At 41.7% G+C, this 18,094-nt stretch overlaps 1 protein-coding gene across 4 annotated transcripts in view; it reads right to left on the bottom strand.

Moving 5' to 3' along the window:
- LOC124617747 (solute carrier organic anion transporter family member 74D) overlaps positions 1–18,094 on the bottom strand; it is a 219,590-nt gene that overhangs the window by 12,644 nt on the left and 188,852 nt on the right. For all 4 annotated transcript variants that reach the window (XM_047145291.1, XM_047145290.1, XM_047145292.1 and 1 more), the window contains one exon: positions 3,266–3,459. In XM_047145291.1, coding sequence (XP_047001247.1) covers positions 3,266–3,459 — 194 coding nt within the window. The remainder of the gene's footprint in view (positions 1–3,265; positions 3,460–18,094) is intronic.

Below are 18,094 nucleotides of genomic sequence, written 5' to 3'. Positions count from 1 at the left end.
CCCAATATGTTATTTAGTTTACAAAATAGAAGAACAATTTTCTGCTAGTGGCACAACAAGTTTTTTATGAAACATAAGAAATATTTTAGTACAACCAAATTCAGTCGTGGGGGATCACGCATCATGTCCATATAAAAGTAATAAATATTACTTGATTCCATGCACTGTCAAACGTTAAAATGGGAGCGCCTTGTGAAGCTTAACAAAAACTGTTAACTAAAAGCATAAAATACATAGTGTAAGCGTACACCCCAAACCATACAACATAAAACACAGACAGTAGAAATTGGAGGGAGCTGGAGGGGGATGAAGAGAAGGGCAGAAAAGGTGCAGTACCCGAAAATTATACGGAAACAGGAGCTTTCAGTGATGATGAGCCACAAACATGCTATTGTTTAATTTTTTGTTCTTATTTTATTTTGTTTCATTGTATTTTGGAATATTTTAGCAGCTGTGACAGGTTAATGATCCAAGAACTTTTACTATTGTACTTGATAATGGCATAAAAGCCGACATATAGGCAGTACAGAATAGAAATACATTAGGCAGACTGGGCGTGATTTTTAACTTTATTCAGAGAACTCTGTAACAAAAACACTACTGCTATGGGTTGTCACTTCAGTAATAAGAGCATCGTTTCGACATGACTGAAAAATCTCTAACGAAGTTACTCACCGAGACAGAAGCCTTAGACTTTGACATTTTGGGAGAAACTGAAATTTATAAGTATTTTAATACTACGTAACATGGAATCTCGAATGAACAGAACCGCTCGCAGGGGACTTGGTTTTTCGATATTTTCCTGGATTTGTTTTGGGCGTGGCTGTGTGGTGCCAATGTTTGGTTCCAATTATGCTCCTGTTTCCGATTAATATTTATATAGTGCATCTCCCCTGTCGCCCTTAACCCTCTAATTTCAACTGTCTGTGTTTTTTTTATTAACTGTTTAGGATTTACGATTACACTGCATATTTTATACTTTTAGTTTACAACTTTTGTAGCGTGTCATAAGACGTTACGATTTTAAAGCTTGACGATGCATGGCACCAAGCAACGTTTCTTAGCTTTATGTGGATATAATGTTCAATTTTTGTCCATACTAAAATAATATTTCCTATGTTTTATGAACTATTGGTTTCCTCCTGAGAGAAGTCTGACGCACAAATAGAGAAGAAGAGTGTGTGATCTAGGTTATACTTCAGTCGTATTATTCGCTGCACTTGTGGTAGTCAGATATACACTATCTGATCAAAAATATACGGACACAGCTACGTAATACGGAATGTCACGAGAGGTTAGCCTGCCAGGATAAAAGGAGGCGGGCAGTATTGGGCACCAAGTAGAGAAGAAGTAAGAAGACAATAGGTCGGCCACGAGAGCTCAGCGACTTCGAACGTGAACTAGTCATTGGATGTCACCTAACAAATCCATAAGGGACACTTCAACACTTATACAGCCGCCAAAGCCGACTGTCGGTGGTGTGTGTGTGAAGTGGATAATCGAAGGAAGAACCATAACTATACCGAGACCCCGTAGACATCATGTACTGGTGGACACGGACTGTGGACCAGAACAGAAGGTTGCTGTAAAAATTCACAATAAATCGGCAAAACGAATCCCTCGGAAATTCCAAAGTTCTGCCAGCAGTCCAGCTAGCACAATGGCTATGCATCAGGAACCCGATAAATAAATAAATAAATGGGATACAGTGATCGAGCAGCTCCATGTAAGCCACACATTCTTGTAGTCAGTGCAAAGTGACGCGGATGTCTGGAAACGAGAGATCTCTGAGATGAATCACCCTGTACCCTGTGGCAGTCTGAAGGAAGGGATTGGGTTTAGCGAATTCCTAGAAAACGTTACCGGCTGTTATGTGTAACGCCTTCAGCGAAGTACCGGCGCTCGTTTGGCCCATTCTGGAGTACTGTTCTCGAGGAGGGGATTCTTACCAAGTAGGACTGTTATAAGACATACAGCAGATCCAACAAAGAGTGGCGTATGTCGTCTGAAATCGTTTTGTCGGTGGGGGAGCGTTTAAGGATGCTCAACATTATCAGGCGTTACAAGAGAGGCGTTGTGCGTCACGGAGTTATCTACTACAGAAATTTCAAGAGAGCACTTTTCGAGAAAAGTCGGACAACATATTACTTCGTCCCACATACATCTCTGGTAATGAGCACGGAGAGAAAATTCGAGAAATTAGAGCCAATATATAGGCCTACCGACAGTCATTCTTCATACGCGCCATTCAGGAGTGGAACAGGGTAGGAGGGATCAATTAGTGGTACTAGAAGTACCCCTCGTCACACACCATTAGGTGGCTTGCGGGGTACTGATACAGATGTGTAGATGTACAGAGGAAGTAGTGTTACAGTATGGAGCGGGGGTTAACTGCAGAAGGTTATCAACACGTTTCACAACATTGCAGACTGTGTACCGTTGACGAACAGCTAAGAGACTATGGCTGTATCAGCATTGTACTGCACTCTGCTCTAAAGCACCTGTGAGGTAATGATTTGTGGATAGCAACAGACCTGAAATGAATTGGCCTGAATCCAATAGAAGAGATTTGAGATGAGTTAGAACGTCGACTTTGCTCCAGACCCCAGCGACTAACATGACTACCTACCCTGGATTCGGCTCCGGAGGGTGAATTGGCTGCCATTCCTCCACAAACATTCAGCCACCTCACTGAAAGTGTCCACAGCCGAGTTTAAGCCATCAGAATGTTCACTAGCAGGTGTTCGGATACGTTTGACCAGATTGTAGATACATGTAGTTGTAACAACGTGCCATCAATGGATCAGGACCGAATATTAAACTTCCGGGGTCACTCAGTCTCAGAATGTTCACTAGCAGGTGTTCGGATACGTTTGACCAGATTGTAGATACATGTAGTTGTAACAACGTGCCATCAATGGATCAGGACCGAATATTAAACTTCCGGGGTCACTCAGTCTCCAGCAGATATTTCAGAGCAGCGATCGTTGTCAAGAAGAAGAATGGGCCATGATGTGTGTCTACAGCTACTAACCGTCAACTACAATATCTCTCCTCTTGATTGGCACCAACACAATGAAGTGTACTACGTGAAGGCATCTGCTGTTTCGATGTTTATCAGGCGATACAAACAAGAGCTGCAGAATTCCTTTACAATAAAGACAGGCGATATCTAGTTTTACCGTCAGGTGGGATCTCTTGCAATCTGTAGAGCGCTCTGAGGATGTCGCTATGGAAGTTGCGGTAAGAGAAGAGGTTGACTCACCTGACAGAGACGAGGAAGTTGGAAGCCCGGCCGGTGGAGCCGACGAACTTGAGCAAGCAGACGATGGCCAGGAAGGTGATGAAGGGCCGCATGCAGTCGACGGGGCAAGACCCCGCCAGCACCTCGCCGCCGCCTTCGCTGACCCAAGAGCCGTTCACGTTGCCCCGTGGCACGCACGAGCACTCGGTGTACACCTGCAACAACAACCAGAGAAATCAGTACATTAGTCTCTCGACTGTAATTAACGTGGGTGTTGTGTGATGTCCTTAGCTTGGTTAGGTTTAAGTAGTTCTAAGTTCTAGGGGACTGATGATCACAGATGTTAAGTCCAATAGTGCTCAGAGCCATTTGAACCATTTTGTAATTAACGGCACTGATGCCTACGCAGCGAATTAAAAATGTTTCATCATTGTTTCTACCTGCTTGTAGTACTATGGCGTGGGTTGGTTTCGGTTAGGATATACCTTTGGTTGTGATTGAAAAGGAGGACAGAAGAGCTCAAGACACATTTACTCCTTGTGCAACATTTCTTTACAGATCATATCGTTGATTTATCCTTTGGCTATCGTTGACACTTGTGCTGGTTTTCGGTATCTGCGGGGAGGAAGCCTTGTCCAGACCCTCGAGATGATGGGTCAGGCTATCTGCAGTCCTTCTAAATGGGTTGTGGTCGGAGTCTAGTAGGTTAGGTTAGTGTTGTTTAACGTCCCGTCGACAACGAGGTCATTAGAGACGGAGCGTGAGCTCGGGTTAGGGAAGGATGGGGAAGGAAATCGGCCGTGCCCTTTGAAAGGAACCATCCCGGCATTTGCCTGAAACGATTTAGGGAAATCAAGGAAAACCTAAATTAGGATGGCTGGAGACGGGATTGAACCGTCGTCCTCCCGAATGCGAGTCCAGTGTGCTAACCACTACGCCACCTCGCTCGGTGGAGTCTAGTAGACTGACTTATGGGCTTGTGACTTTCCATGACGGCCAGCGCTGTTCACCACCTCCTGGAAAGAAACTTATGAAAAGCACTGGTAGTGAACAACGTTTTCTGCAGATGCCCTGTTTTCAGGAGAAGGAAAGAGCCAACGAAGGTGCCCACAGTCTGCCCTGTAGACAGACTGGCTGAAAGTTGTAGATATTAAAACAGTTTCATGGATTGCTTTTTGATCTCGAAGTGGAAAGTTGGCAGACTGCTTCTGGGCATGAGGAGCAAGACGTGGGATCGTTGAGTGTATCTACTTGCTGAACCTCGCTACGTGACACTGATTTATGTAGAGTGTGCTGGGCGCATTTGCTATGAAGAAAGCTTTGCATTTTTCTCACTGGTAAGGCGTTCTCCCAGTGTGGTCTCTGGGTCCGCTTTTTCGGTAAGAGGCAGTCAGTGAATCTCATTAGAAAGGGTGAACGTCCCGTGGTAGCTGGGCAGTTTTCGCGGAATTGAGGCTGTGGCCCGCTTCATGATTTTTTCGGCAGAGCTGGCGCCTCGCCTAGCCCTGAACAGAAGGCGCCACGTCACCGTTGCCATCTTCAGAGAATTGTTCCGCATGATAATTTTGCCCATTCCGTTTGGACATCAAAGGACGAGACACTGAGACGTCACATCACCAGTGTGGAAATTTCCGTTGCTTTCACTCCAAATCTGGTGTACCCAAGCGACTTCAGTTGCCTCACCATTGCGCTTGGTGTGAGGAAGATGGCCATTCGATATGACACTGCTCTATACCAGTATCAATGTTTTATTTGTTAAAGCGCATATGTATGGCAAGAGTGGGAAGTTTCTACAGCATTTCCTCGTTTTTTTTTCATGAAATAATTGATATCCTCATCCTCCTCATTAATGAAAGCGTAGAATCGTCCCCTCCATATATAGATTCTTTTTATACTAGAGACATGTGGAGGAAGATCTGTCTTTCGTGTTCTGTTGGGTGCTGATGGGCGCACGGTTTGCTGATTTTGGAGAAATGTAATTGCTGTAACTGCTCTAGCATCATCTCTATTTTGAGCAGCTCGCTTCTTGTGTACTTTGCCATGCAACTTGTATTGCTTAATTTAGTTATAATTTGTGGAGTGTTGTATTGTTAACTTTATTTATCAAATTGTCGAGATAAACAAGTTCTGTTGCCCTTTCTCCAAACAATCTTCCATACTTTCTGGAACCTCCATACAGTGTTAGTGTCATTTTATAATTTTATTTCAGTTTTAGAGAAATACGTTCTATAGTAATTTTATTGTGATTTTTGTCAGTCATTAGAGCAAATAAATGTCTGTTAATCTTAGTCTTGACTCACATTTCAAGATCCCTTAGATTTTCCTAAAAATTTTCCATGGTTAAGTTCTCCTCCGTCCGAACAGACCTCGGATGGCCCAACGGTACCGATCGACCGCCGTGTCATCCTCAAACGGTAACGTCATTGGATGCGGGGATGGAGGGACATGTGGTCAGCACACTGCTCTCCCGGCCACCACCAGTTTTCGTGACAGAAGCCGCTACTTCTCATTGACGTACGTCCTCAAAATGGCTCTGAGCACTATGGGACTTACCTTCTGAGGTCATCAGTCCCCTAGAACTTAGAACTACTTAAACCTAACTAACCTAAGGACATCACACACATCCATGCCCGAGGCAGGATTCGAACCTTCGACCGTAGCGGTCGCGCGGTTCCAGACTGTAGCGCCTAGAACCGCTCGGCCACTACGGCCGGCCGTACGTCCTCAATTGACTTCACAAGGGCTGAGTGCACCCCACTTGCCAACAGCTCTCGTCATACCTGGATGGTCACCCATCCAAATGTTAGCCAAACCCGACAGCGCGTAACTTCGGTGTTCAGACGGCGACTGGTGTCACCACTACGGCAAGGCCGTTGGCTTTCCAAGGTTAGACGACCCACCATTAATAAACATAATCTCGTGTAAACCTCAGCTCGTTGTTCTCACTGTGATGGTGTTATCGTTCTGCACAGTGGCCAAACTGAACGATCAGTTACATTAAGAATTTGGAGAAAAAAACGAGCATGACACTCGTTCGTCTTTCTATGTGATCAAATATTTACTTTATAACGACCACTGAACTTCTCGATTCTAACACAGAACTAGGTTGCAACTATCAACATAAATAAATTACTATATTATGAAATTATATAAGGAAGAAACAAGACTGATCACATTAATGACGAATTATTTGTCAAAGCATAGGACTATCAATGTGAGACTGCTTTTAGTCCTTGACTGTGCTCTTGCGCTACAATAAAATTCATTCTGTTTGATAGTTTCAGCCGCAATGGAGCAGAAGTTTGCTGTAGACATATTCTAGACCTCCAGCACAGCCTGGCGTAAAACCACATCCGTAACCGTACTAACCATTGAAAGGAACGAATGTCGAGATTTGTGGACTCAAATGGGTCCAATTCTGAAAGTACCACAGCCTAATGAACATATTTGGTAAGAAAAACTTGCAGCATAAGCCTATCTTACTTCGTATCAGACGTCGTACATCTTCCCCCCCCCCCCCTCCCCCAATGAACCTAGGACCTTGCCGTTGGTGGGGAGGCTTGCGTGCCTCAGCGATACAGATAGCCGTACCGTACGTGCAACCACAACGGAGGGGTATCTGTTGCGACGCCAGACAAACGTGTGGTTCCTGAAGAGGGGGAGCAGCCTCTTCAGTAGTTTCAGGGGCAACAGTCTGAATGATTGACTGATCTGGCCTTGTAACAAACGTGTGGTTCCTGAAGAGGGGCAGCAGCCTCTTCAGTAGTTGCAGGGGCAACAGTCTGGATGATTGACTGATCTGGCGTTGTAACACTAACCAAAACAGCCTTGCTGTGCTGGTACTGCGAACGGTTGAAAGCAAGGGGAAACTACAGCCATAATTTTTCCCGAGGGCATGCAGCGTTACTGTATGGTTAATGATGATGGCGTCCTCTTGGGTAAAATATTCCGGAGGTAAAATAGTCCCCCATTCGGATCTCCGGGAGGGGACTACTCAAGAGGACGTCGTTATCAGGAGAAAGAAAACTGGCGTTCTACGGATCGGAGCGTGAAATGTCAGATCCCTTAATCGGGCAGGTAGGTTAGAAAATTTAAAAAGGGAAATGGATAGGTTAAAGTTAGATATAGTGGGAATTAGTGAAGTTCGGTGGCAGGAGGAACAAGGCTTTTGGTCAGGCGAATACAGGGTTATAAATACAAAGTCAAATAGGGGTAATGCTGGAGTAGGTTTAATAATGAATAAAAAAATAGGAATGCGGGTAAGCTACTACAAACAGCATAGTGAACGCATTATTGTGGCCAAGATAGACACGAAGCCCACGCCTACTACAGTAGTACAAGTTTATATGCCAACTAGCTCTGCAGATGACGAAGAAATCGAAAAAATGTATGACGAAATAATAGAAATTATTCAGATAGTGAAGGGAGACGAAAATTTAATAGTCATGGGTGACTGGAATTTGGTAGTAGGAAAAGCGAGAGAAGGAAACGTAGTAGATGAATATGGACTGGGGGTAAGGAATGAAAGAGGAAGCCACCTGGTAGAATTTTGCACAGAGCACAACTTAATCTTAGCTAACACTTGGTTCAAGAATCATAAAAGAAGGTTGTATACATGGAAGAATCCTGGGGCTACTAAAAGGTATCAGATAGATTATATAATGGTAAGACAGAGATTTAGCAACCAGGTTTTAAATTGTGAGACATTTCCAGGGGCAGATGTGGACTCTGACCACAATCTGTTGGTTATGAACTGTAAATTAAAACTGAAGAAACTGCAAAAAGGTGGGAATTTAAGGAGATGGGATCTGGATAAACTGACTAAACCAGAGGTTGTACAGAGTTTCAAGGAGAGCGTAAGGGAACAAATGGCAGGAATGGGGGAAAGAAATACAGTAGAAGAAGAATGGGTAGCTTTGAGGGATGAAGTAGTGAAGACAGCAGAGGATCAAGTAGGTAAAAAGACGAGGGCTAGTAGAAATCCTTGAGTAACAGAAGAAATATTGAATTTAATTGATGAAAGGAGAAAATATAAAAATGCAGTAAATGAGGCAGGCAACAAGGAATACAAACGTCTCAAAAATGAGATCGACAGGAAGTGCAAAATGGCTAAGCAGGGATGGCTAGAGGATAAATGTAAGGATGTAGAGGCTTATCTCACTAGGGGTGAGATAGATACTGCCTACAGGAAAATTAAAGAGACCTTTAGAGAAAAGAGAACCACATGTATGAATATTAAGAGCTCAGATGGAAACCCAGATCTAAGCAAAGAAGGGAAAGCAGAAAGGTGGAAGGAGTATGTAGAGGGTGTATACAAGGGCGATGTACTTGAGGACAATATTATGGAAATGGAAGAGGATGTAGATGAAGATGAAATGGGAGATATGATACTGCGTGAAGAGTTTGACAGAGCACTGAAAGACGTGAGTCGAAACAAAGCCCCGGGAGTAGACAACATTCCATTAGAACTACTGACGGCCTTGGGAGAGCCAGTCCTGACAATACTCAACCATCTGGTGAGCAAGATGTATGAGACAGGCGAAATATCCTCAGACTTCAAGAAGAATATAATAATTTCAATACCAAAGAAAGCTGGTGGTGACAGATGTGAAAATTACCGAACTATCAGTTTAATAAATCACGGCTGCAAAATACTAACGCGAATTCTTTACAGACCAATGGAAAAACTGGTAGAAGCCGACCTCGGGGAAGATCAGTTTGGATTCCGTAGAAATATTGGAACACGTGAGGCAATACTGACCCTACGACTTGTCTTAGAAGCTAGATTAAGGAAAGGCAAACCTACGTTCCTAGCATTTGTAGACTTAGAGAAAGCTTTTGACAATGTTGACTGGAATACTCTCTTTCAAATTCTGAAGGCGTCAGGGGTAAAATATAGGGAGCGAAAGACTATTTATAATTTGTATAGAAACCAAATGGCAGTTATAAGAGTCGAGGGGCATGAAAGGGAAGCAGTGGTCTGGAAGGGAGTGAGACAGGGTTGTAGCCTCTCCCCGATGTTATTCAATCTGTATATTGAGCAAGCAGTGAAGGAAAAAAAAGAAAAATTCGGAGTAGGTATTAAAATCCATGGAGAAGAAATAAAAACTTTGAAGTTTGCCGATGACATTGTAATTCTGTCAGAGACAGCAAAGGACTTGGAAGAGCAGTTGAATGGAATGGATGGTGTCTTGAAAGGAGGATATAAGACGAACATCATCAAAAGCAAAACGAGGATAACGGAATGTAGTCGAATTAAGTCGAGTGTTGCGGGGGTATTACATTAGGAAATGAGACACTTAATGTAATAAAGGAGTTTTGCTATTTGGGGAGCAAAATAACTGATGATGGTCGAAGTAGAGAGGATATAAAATGTAGACTGGCAATGGGAAGGAAAGCGATTCTGAAAAAGAGAAATTTGTTAACATCGAGTATAGATTGAAGTGTCAGGGAGTCATTTCTGAAAGTATTTGTATGGAGTGTAGCCATGTATGGAAGTGAAACATGGACGATAAATAGTTTAGACAAGAAGAGAATAGAAGCTTTCGAAATGTGGTGCTACAGAAGAATGCTGAGGATTAGATGGATAGATCGTATAACTAATGAGGAGGTGTTGAAGAGGATTGGGGAGAAGAGAAGTTTGTGGCACAACTTGACTAGAAGAAGGGATCGGTTGGTAGGACATGTTCTGAGGCATCAAGGAATCACGAATTTAGCCTTGGAGGGCAGCGTGGAGGGTAAAAATCGTAGAGGGAGACCAAGAGATGAATACACTAAGCAGATTCAGAAGGATGTAGGTTGCAGTAGGTACTGGTAGATGAAGAAGCTTGCACAGGATAGAGTAGCATGGAGAGCTGCATCAAACCAGTCTCAGGACTGAAGACCACAACAACAACAACAACATTTTTCTCAGAGGAGCGCAAGAGAACATTTATAGTAAATTCCTCGTCCATTGCCAATGAGTACATGAAGCCGTTTTGAACTTGACATAGCTTATGGACAGTGTCCAAGTCCAGAAACAGACACACACTAACGCAACAAATAATTATTTTGTAATGCAAGCAATCGTTTATTTTTTTTTCAGAGCTTATGTTTACAGCTAAAAGTTCCTAAACGAACAAATTAGGATGCAATTATTGTTGAAAAAGTTTACACAGAAAGTAAAAATTGACCTTTTTCTTAAATAAGTCACTGCACCGATTTTATTGTCTATTAAGTTATAATCTTTCATTAATTCGTTCCACTTTCGTGGAGTAGCAGATCCATTCCACTGTCTTATGTAAATATACTCATGATATTTTCAAAACATGTTGCAACTCTTTTTAAGGCTCGGATCACCCTGAGACGATATGATATGCAGCACGACATCTTGCAAAACAGGTCTGCGATGCGATGTTTGTCGGTGCGACACTTGTGTTCCCACTGGGATGAGGGATATGCGTTAAGATGTGCAATGCGGCTCGCCATACGACAGGCAACAAGACAACACGAATCACATTTTTGTTTATGTTTCGGTTGCAGTCGTGATCTCTGCTGAGAGAATGTTGTTGTGGCTTATTATTATTTGACGCTCAAAAAACTAAAAAAGAAAGGGAAGACTGGGAGCATCTGTACAATGGTACAAATGTCAAACATTGTTCTGCTGTGGTTTCTCGCGCGCAGTCCCAAAAAGAATACAAATTGTACAGGATGAGTCCGGACAGTTTCTAATCTTTGGAGCAACTACACTCTGACAAAAAAAAAGTTTGCACCACGACGGAGTTATGCAAATTCGTCACAAAATGATACTGATTCACATATCGACCGAAATGCAAAACTGTGAACTTTGGCGGCCGATGGATAAATGTGTGACACTGCAGCGCAGTCTCATCGCGCAGTTGGCGAAGATAGTAAACTGGAGACGTGTCAGTACCAGACATAAAGTCTTTGCGAATTTCATTCCTCGTGGTCAGCTGGGCAGCAGCTCCGTTTCGCAGACAGGTGTTTGTATAACACACGCAGATGTCCGCATGTGAGAGAGGATGTGTCGATGAACTCAAAGAAGGCAGTTGGGGTAATCGGCGAGTCGCTCGACGTTTGAATAGGAGAGACGACGCTGATCGACGATGTTGGCTGGAATGGGTAAACCGCTGTCGTTCACAACGTCAAGAAGAAAGTGGTCGACCTAGAGGGAGAAAGAATCTAAGGCCCGAGCAATCATCAGACAGGCACTCAGAGCCCCGGATTTATCATTATCATCGATTCCACGTGAAACTGGTGCTTCATTGACCACAAGCGATAACAATAGGCGACATCAAGGCTCCCCTTGTGCCAGTTTACAGCAGTAGCGATGTGGGGCACATTCGGTCTGGACTCTCACTGGCTGGAATTGTCTTCAGTAATGAGTTCCGCTTCGAAATGAGTCCTGATGACCAGCGAAGATGTCTCTGGAGACGCTCCGCACAGCAGTGGGATACTAACATGATAATCGATCGCCATAGGGCCCGACATCCAGCAGTGATGGTCTCGTATGACATTTCTTTTCATAGCAGGACCCATTTGGTTGTCATCCACAGTACCCTTACTGTACAGCGGTACATCGACGATATTCTGTGCCCCGTTTTGTTGCAATTCATGGCAAGTCATTTCGGACTTACATTTCAGGAAGATGACGCCCGCCTGCATACGATGAGAGTTTCAAGTGTTTGTCTTCATGCTTGACAAACCCTACCTTGGCCGGCAAGGTCGCTGGATCTCTCTCTAATTGAGAACGTTTGGAGCATTATGGGCTGGGCCAGCTACGGATTTCAACGATCTAAATCACTGATTGGACAGAATTTGGCACGAAATCCCCAAGGGATTAATCAGTGCCAAGCGGAATAACTGCTAGCATACGGGTCAGACGTTCACCGGTGAGTTATTGACTTGCTCAATTTGTGAAGCTCTCTCTTGAATAAATCATCAAGTTTTTCTGAAATTGTCATCATTTGCCTGTACATGTACGGCACATTACCGATTTCCGTCCATTCGGATAACTCCCTCATGCTGCATTGTTTACTTTTTTACTTTTTTTACTTAAGAATGTACTATTAGCTACGTTGAGAAAGCAGGATACAAATTTCTTCCTGTTGCTTCTCCTTCTGAGAACCTACTCATTGCAATATGTTAAGATGACGGAAGTGTGTGAATGACGTTAAACATACCAACACAAAAAGTTTATTTTTTTTTGTAACGCCATTTAGTATGGTACTTTGTTCAGTGTGATACGTACGTACATACATAAGTATTATTTACAGACTGATAAGGATGAGATGTAATTTCTACAACTTGTATATTATAGTCTGCAGCGATCAGTCGTCCTTTTTAATTTTTTTAAAAATTTTATTGTGTAGATCTAGATTTTGGCTAGAAGCTAGCAATTCTCAATGCACTATTGTTTTCGCTCAGTGCATGTAATTCCCTGTTGGTCGGCCTACATCCACAGTTCATTGAATACTTAAGTCAATATAACAGTCGCTAAGTGCGACAGCTTTCTGAATGGAAGGTAACCTGATTTCTACATCTATTCATTTTCACGTAGTATTATATAATTCAGCTTGAGGAGTACTCAGAAGAAACATGGCTAGACTTGAAGTGAAATCAGTTTCCATCGATGGTGTAGCTGTGGGTACTGTACTCTGTGCGCGTGTGGATTATGTTTTTGAAGAAATGAAAGCAGCCCATAATGACAGGCAAAATCCCAACGAGTCTTCATTGGCTTCGTCGAGCTGTTCATCCGAAAGTAACAGCTTTCAGTGCTCTTTCATACCTGTGTTAAATTTTCCTAAAATTGGGGGAACATAGATTGAAAAGATATCCAGTTAGCATCCTCAGATGATAGCTGCCGATGTCTTTTCACCTTCAGCTTAGCTTTTGAGGGGCAAACTTTTCCATAGAAAAACACTTCAAGCTTGAAAAATATTTTCAACTCAGATTACAACTTTAAAATCTTTCTGTTGTATTAAATGTATAATTTGACTTTCCTGAAAGATTAGTTTCAGCAAGAGAAAAGGAGGTGGTTATGGAATAGGTAGAAAGCCAGGGCATACCACTAATTTTCGTTATGAAATCTGCTGGTGACAGTTAAACTAACTCCTCGCAGACTATATTGATGTCATAGCTTGGCTGATGGTTCTTAGAGTTTGGTGTATATCTGCGAGAGCTGATAATTCGTATTGACAGGATTCGAAATTTTTACAGACTTGAAACCTTTATTTGATCTTTAGAAGAGTGTCAGATATTAATATATTCATATTTTAAAGCTTTCATGTGGCATTAGGTGATATATTTGAATTTTTAATGGTTACAGACTGAGGTAAATATATGGGAGCTATTACCAGGACGGGAATGCCAACGGTCCAGCACATTGCTTCACTTATTCACTCTACAGAAAGAATTGGGAATCGTCACTCAAAGGAGCTGGAAAAGAAGAGAAAGCCGCAACTCCAGATTCTAGTGGTTCAGACATAGTAGAGCTGCAACACTCCACTCACTGATGAAGATGGGGTCAGAAAGCATACTCAACAAGTAAGTGGCAATACTACACGCTTCTTTTGTGGGGCAAAATTTTCCGATGATATTTAGGGGAAAACCTGTATACAATGTATCCAGTGCAAAACGTAGGCCCATGAAAATATCCTGATTGCCACTTATGGAATACTGTTTCTAGTACTCCATATCTCAATCGCTATTCTGCAACCCTCAAAATTTTTCCAGTTTCCTAAAAGTTTGTTATTCATTTTATTTGTGAATGACAATTTTTCCAGTTTCCTAAAAGTTTGTTATTCATTTTGTTTGTGAATGACATAAATACGAAAATAAGTAGAACAGAAAATTTTCCAATAAATCTTTGTTAAAAGCCTGTATTTTGGATAACTAGCCGGCCGCTGTGATCGAGCGGTTCTAGCCGCTTCAGTCCGGAACCACGTTTCTGCTACGGTCACAGGTTCGAATCCTGCCTCGGGCATGGGAGCGTGTGATGTCCTTAGTTTAGTTACATTTATGTAGTTCTATGTCTGGGTGATTGATGACCTCAGATGTGAAGTCCATAGTGCTTAGAGCCATTTGAACCATTTTTTGGATAGCTATGAGCCGTTTACAAAACAAAACAGTCTTCCGTAACTACCTCTTTTCCTCTATTAATAGTGCCAAACAGAAAAACAGTTGACGATCCCAGTTTAGAAAGTACTCAAGCCGAGGTATATGTGAATGCTTCTGAGAGCAGATGCGAGAATTTGTTAATTAACACGCAGTTACATAAAAGGTATTCGGTTAATATTTTAGTGAGAAGAAATAGGTGTCTGTGGAAATCTGCCAGATTTTGCAAACGCAGCACTGACGGCATCGAACGCATTTACTTTCTTCCCTAGGAAAGCATAAACAAGCTCTTTTTATTTCGGATCTCCGTATATTTTTCTTCCAAGCCTGTAATCTGTTTTTAAATCTGCGACAATACCTAGCTTACAGTTTATTTGTTTGCGTAACAGTACATTCGTAATTGAGCATTCAGTGAACGTGTATCACACATGTTTACTTGCTTTGTGCTTCATTTATCTACGGTTTCGACGACTTGAGGGTCAAATATCACTTAGGGTTCATTGAAGTAACCGAAAATAGCCGTTTGGTATCATTCGTCGTCTGTTTGAGGAACTGAGTATTAGAAAAACACGCATTGTGGTCTTCAGAGGCTATTACAAATGTCGACGAGCATCATTCTTGACTGGGCAAAATTCTTTAATCGCAGAAACAAAAGGCAAAAAAAGTTCATTGTATTGAAATGTTGACGACTGCAGTAACATAAACGCAAATTTCGATAGAATTATACAGTTTCAAAGAAGCGGCACCCGTCAAAGCGAAGATAAGTGTTAACAAACCTGTAAACATGTACGACATGTTGAAATAGGTGAAAGGTGCTATAGAAGAAATAGAATCAGAAGCTGATGAGTCTGTGGATACGTTTATAGAGTTAGTAGCTCTTTCTTGATGTTGAATTTGTCGTGAAGAAACTTAATATGAAAATAGCGTCCTAGGTGTGACTGGGTTTTGAAAACTCACGGAGACTGTAGAGCTAAAACCGGTTAACCATTTAAATTAGAGTGACTAAGACTCTGAATTTTAAAGTTTATTCAAACATTAACTCGGATGTCAGCTAGGTCAAAACAACCTCAATTAATAAAAGTTAATGAACTGTGTGATTAAGTCCAGCGTTCGAAGCCACTCACTCTACTATTGTTCCATCGTAGAGCTAAATGTTGGTGTCTTATGTAAGCACAGTCACAATTTATATCGGTTTCTAGTGCGCCAGTAACAGAAGCGCTTTTGTGACAGAATTCCTGGCCGGCTACCCGTCTGCGAACCACTGTCGCTCAAGAGATCGTCCTAGAAGCAGTGCGTGCCGGCCGCCATCTAATGGACCTCGCTTGAGAGTTCTCTGTGCATCGGAACAAGTTCCTATGATCTCGTTAGAAATACAAAGCTACACTAGTAGACATACTGTGCTTATGAAATTCTCACGTTTGTTTGCTTCTTTAGACGACAAAAGTACTCCAGCTGAATCCGGTACATTTTGTCACTGATGTGAACTGAAAAATGTAAGACGAGTGTGGAGCTGGTGCGAAACTAAAAAAGTACAATAGAGCGGTTAGTTACAAAGAATTCAAGAAATTCAAGGTCGGTCGGCTAGCCCAGTTCTCAGTTAGTTAGATGCATGTTCTGTAGACCATTTCAATGATTATTTATCGAAATTATGTGGAATTAGTTTCTTTACAAGATATGTAAACATGATTGGTGTTAACATAAATGATCACATAATTTTTTTATTCCTACTAACGCAACAGCACTCAAAAAATAATTTTTAAATTTTTTTTACAGGCTACCAGTTTTTGCTCAAAATTCGTCCACGCAGTAGAAGGAGTTGTCCCAGAGAAGTGAGTTTAGGTTAGATTTAAAACTTGGTTTGGTTCCTGTCAGCATTTTATGTTATCGGGCAAATAATCAAAAATTTTTGTTGCTGTATATTGATCTCTTTTCTGAGCCACTGAACAATGGGTAACAAAGGTCATTTTTCCCTACAGTGTTGTAGGTATGGACATCACTTGTTTCATATTGCAATGGATGATGCATAACGAATTTCATTTGCGAATATATGTTCTGCGATTGTATAGTTCAAATAATTAACTCCTTGAAGGTGTACCTACAGAACGACTGCAGGTGAATACTGCCTATTACTCTTACTGCTTGCTTTTGTGTAATCAGTACTTCCTCTCTAAGTGGTAAATTCCGCCAGAACATTATTCCATGAGACAGTATTGAGTCGAAAAATGTGAAGTAAGACAGTAAATTAAGTCGTTTGTTTTCAAGATTAGCAGCTGTATGAAGAGCAAGCGTAGCTGAACTTAATTCTTTGAGGAGCTCAGTAATGTGCTTCTTCCAAATCAGGTTTGCATCAATATGTACACCACAAAATCTGGAGCATTCTACCCTGTTACCCGGCTCTTGCTTATGTGCTAGAACTATTGTTGGTTTCACTGCTTTTTGTAGAGAAATGAATGTAATGTGGTTTTTTTTTTCAAAATTAGGTGCTTTGTAACCCATCCCCTTTCCCTCCTGCTGCTCTCTCAACCCTATTCCTTCTGTCCCCTCTCCAAAAATCTGAGCTTATTATTTTACCTGCTATTGAAACGAAAGAGCAAATTACAGCCTCGAATTTTAGTGGCTATTAAAATGAAACAGCCAATCACAATGTTGCCCCAGAGAATCCGTCTTGGCTGTGCTCGAACATATCTCAAAGATGTGAATTTATTGCGCCATATACAGAAGTATCTACTCAAAATTTTTGTAAATGGGTCTATCTTACATATCTCCACATCTAAAAATCCATCAGTATCACACACACACACACACACACACACACACACACACGCACGCACACAGTGTTTACGCCATAAGCATACAGGTTAAGTAGCACTTGGGAAAGTCCATACTTCAATCTCTGTACCATACTTGGTGCGCAAAGTAAATATTTTCCACAACTGAATCAGTCTACAATGCTTGTTAGTTTCACAGTGCTCTTTCCAAGACAGAATTGTCAGAAGAGAAACATCAGCAACACAGAAAATGCAATATTTATCTCCATACACACACACTGACAGACACACACGCATATATATACACACCTACACATCAAATCTGGTGTCTAAAACAGGACCTTTGACTCGCAAATTAAGTCCCCCAGTGCTATTTCCATGTCTAAACAGTTGCAAATACGGGTGGCTAAAAGATAACACGCTAAACATACAGTTGATATACCTCGTTTAGGCTTAAATGAGGCCATTTACTAAATCACACCTTACGAAGCCTAAAGCAGCCAGACTGTCGCGGACTAATAGGTATTCTGAATTACTGCCAACTACTGGAAGAATACAATTAATTCCACTGCAGGCCTACGCTGCGTGTAACAGACAGTGGACCCACAAGATAAACATTTCCAAAGCTAAATTGTCCCATGATGTGTGGCAAATGTCACAGTATTAATACAACAACTAAAATGTCTGGTAAACTTCGTCAGCAACGAATGTTTATTTCAATATTAATTCGACAGCTTGTCAAAAAATCTGTCAGCAACACACACAGTACTTATTCCGTGTGTTAAAATGGTAAGTCTATATACAAAATATCTGCCAAAATATGGAAAGAGTGTTGCCAGTTCGATTTGAGGTACATGTTATTAATAGTTTTACAAGGTTTTCAATAATTCTTCACACCACCAAGCTTCATTTTAGGGGGGGAAGAAGATAATACGTAATGTTCTACAATAGAAAAATATAATCGATG

The sequence above is a fragment of the Schistocerca americana genome, chromosome 1 (assembly GCF_021461395.2).
Source record: "Schistocerca americana isolate TAMUIC-IGC-003095 chromosome 1, iqSchAmer2.1, whole genome shotgun sequence".
NCBI classification, from domain to species: domain Eukaryota; kingdom Metazoa; phylum Arthropoda; class Insecta; order Orthoptera; family Acrididae; genus Schistocerca; species Schistocerca americana.
This window is presented reverse-complemented; position numbering and strand designations above follow the sequence as displayed.